At 37.9% G+C, this 2,225-nt stretch overlaps 1 protein-coding gene across 1 annotated transcript; it reads left to right on the top strand.

The window, feature by feature from the left end:
* The first annotated feature begins 911 nt into the window (after window positions 1–911).
* LOC138883362 (uncharacterized) lies at window positions 912–1,766 on the top strand. The gene has a single exon (XM_070164045.1). It carries the CDS (start codon window positions 912–914, stop codon window positions 1,764–1,766), a length of 855 nt encoding a protein of 284 aa, XP_070020146.1.
* The last annotated feature ends 459 nt before the right edge of the window (window positions 1,767–2,225 follow it).

The raw sequence follows: 2,225 nt of genomic DNA, 5'->3' as shown, positions 1-2,225 counted from the left end.
TTAATGTGACTTGGCACGCCTTGTTATTTTGACAGGTGGCATAATCCTGTTGGCTCTTTCGCTTGACTTGGCGTGCCACGTCATATGACACATGGCACCAAACTGGTCCTCTAGGAAGATGATATCTTGGGCTTAATGAAGTGGGTTCATCACTTTAGCCTAGTTAAATAGGCTAGCCCAATGGATTAAGACTTATTTAATCCATATATATATTGGATTAATCCAATTGTGTTAGCCCATAATATTTATTCGGACCAATATATCTTGAATTTAAAATAAGTCCAAGTTAATTTATGAATTTAATTCGTACAAATTTTATATGCCTACAGTAGGTTAAAGAACACTTAGAAGAACTAGGTCGTTCCATAATCAGTTTAAGCGAAAAATTAAACACCACATAAACCACCCCCTCTTGTGTGGTATTGACGTTAAAACATCAACTAGTATCAGAGCATGTTATCTTTGAAGAGGCTAACACCTTAGGAATAGATGAAGATGAGTGCACCATCTGGCAATTGGGAAAGACAATCCACTGATAGGCCACAACCCTTTAATGGCCAGTACTACTCTTGGTGGAAAACCAGGATGAGAGTTCACATCATCGGAGAGGACTATGAGCTTTGGGACATTGTCACCAATGGACCATTGGCTACCTTGGAGAAAAATTCTGAAGGAGTAGATGTGCCAAAGACAAGAGTTGACTGCACTACTGAAGACTGAGGAAATGTGATAAGAATGCCAAAGCTAAAAAATGGCTTATTTATGGACTTGATCCAGATGAGTACAGTAGAATCCAAAGTTGTACCACTGCTAAGCAAATATGAGACACTCTGCAAGTGGCCCATGAAGGAACACCTCAAGTGAAGAGGTCTAGAGGAACTTTACTGTATTCCCAATATGATAACTTTATCATGAAGGAAGGGGAAACCATCCAAGAGATGTATACAAGGTTCACCACACTGACAAATGAACTTAAGTCTCTTAGAAGGATTATTCCCGAAGAAGACAAAGTTGAGAAGATTTTGACAAGGGTTCTGCCAGTCACTTGGGAGAGCAAAATCACTGTCATTCAGGAATCAAAGAACATTGTCACTCTTAAGTTTGATGAGCTAATTGGAAATCTCACTGTTTATGAACTTAGAAGGCAAACCATGAAGATGGATGTACCCAAGAATGAAAGGAGCCTGGCACTTAGAATCACTGACGGTTCTGAACTAGAAGATGATGAAATAGTCATGATCACAAAGGACTTCAAGAAGTATCTAATGAGAGGAAAGGGTCTTTCAAGAAGTGGAAGCTACAGTAAACCAAAAGTTCCTAAAAAGCAAACCAATGAGGGGTGCTACAAGTGTGGGAAGACTGATCACCACATCAAAAATTGCCCTCAATGGGAAATTGAATGGAAAAAGGAAAGAGTTGAACGAAGAAATAGGAAGAAGGAACTGGTTCAACCCAAGAAGAACAAAGGATCAACAAAGGCTATGGTTGTTGCTTGGGAAAAAAGCTCAGATGAAGGCTTAGATGATGAAGATGCAAATAAACAAGTATTTATGGCCACTGGAGAATCTGATGAGGAATCTAAGGTAAGTGTAATTCATCTCAAAGACAAGATTAAATTTTTGTTTAAAGAAAGGCTATATGAGTTATTTATAGATTTCATTGATGAATCTGAGGATGTAAACAATGAAAAGGAACAGTTGTCTAAGGAATTTGTGATTTGGAAAGCTAAGTGCAAAAATCTGGAACTTAGGGTTAGTGAAAGTTAAAGTAAAAAAGCTGAGTTAAAGAACCAGGTTCATGAATTTGACACCACTGTCCTAGAGCTTAGATCTAAAAATCTAAGATTGTAATTAGGAACATGTTAAAAGAAATCCGATCACACACAACTTACTTTAGAAGAAAATTTAGGAAAAATGAAGGATGAGTTGTACAAAAGGGATGAGCAGATAAGAGTCCTAAATGAAGATCTAAGCAAGGTAAAGCATGAGCTATATAGAATACATAAATGGAAGAGGTCCTCTGATGCACGTTCATGGCTATACGAATACCATAGTAGCAACAAGAGAGGACTTGGCTATGGGACCCCTGCACCTAAGTGCGATCCCAAAAGCAAGTACCTCACACTTCCTAGTAATAAAACTTGCACACACTATGGTAAAACTGATCACTATAAAAGTGAATGCATTTCAAAAGAAAAGGCTAGTCAAAAGAATAAAGAATTTGTC

Source organism: Nicotiana sylvestris, chromosome 12 (genome assembly GCF_000393655.2).
Source record: "Nicotiana sylvestris chromosome 12, ASM39365v2, whole genome shotgun sequence".
Lineage (NCBI taxonomy): Eukaryota > Viridiplantae > Streptophyta > Magnoliopsida > Solanales > Solanaceae > Nicotiana > Nicotiana sylvestris.
Note: the sequence above shows the minus strand (reverse complement) of the source record. Positions and strands in the feature narration are given on the sequence as shown.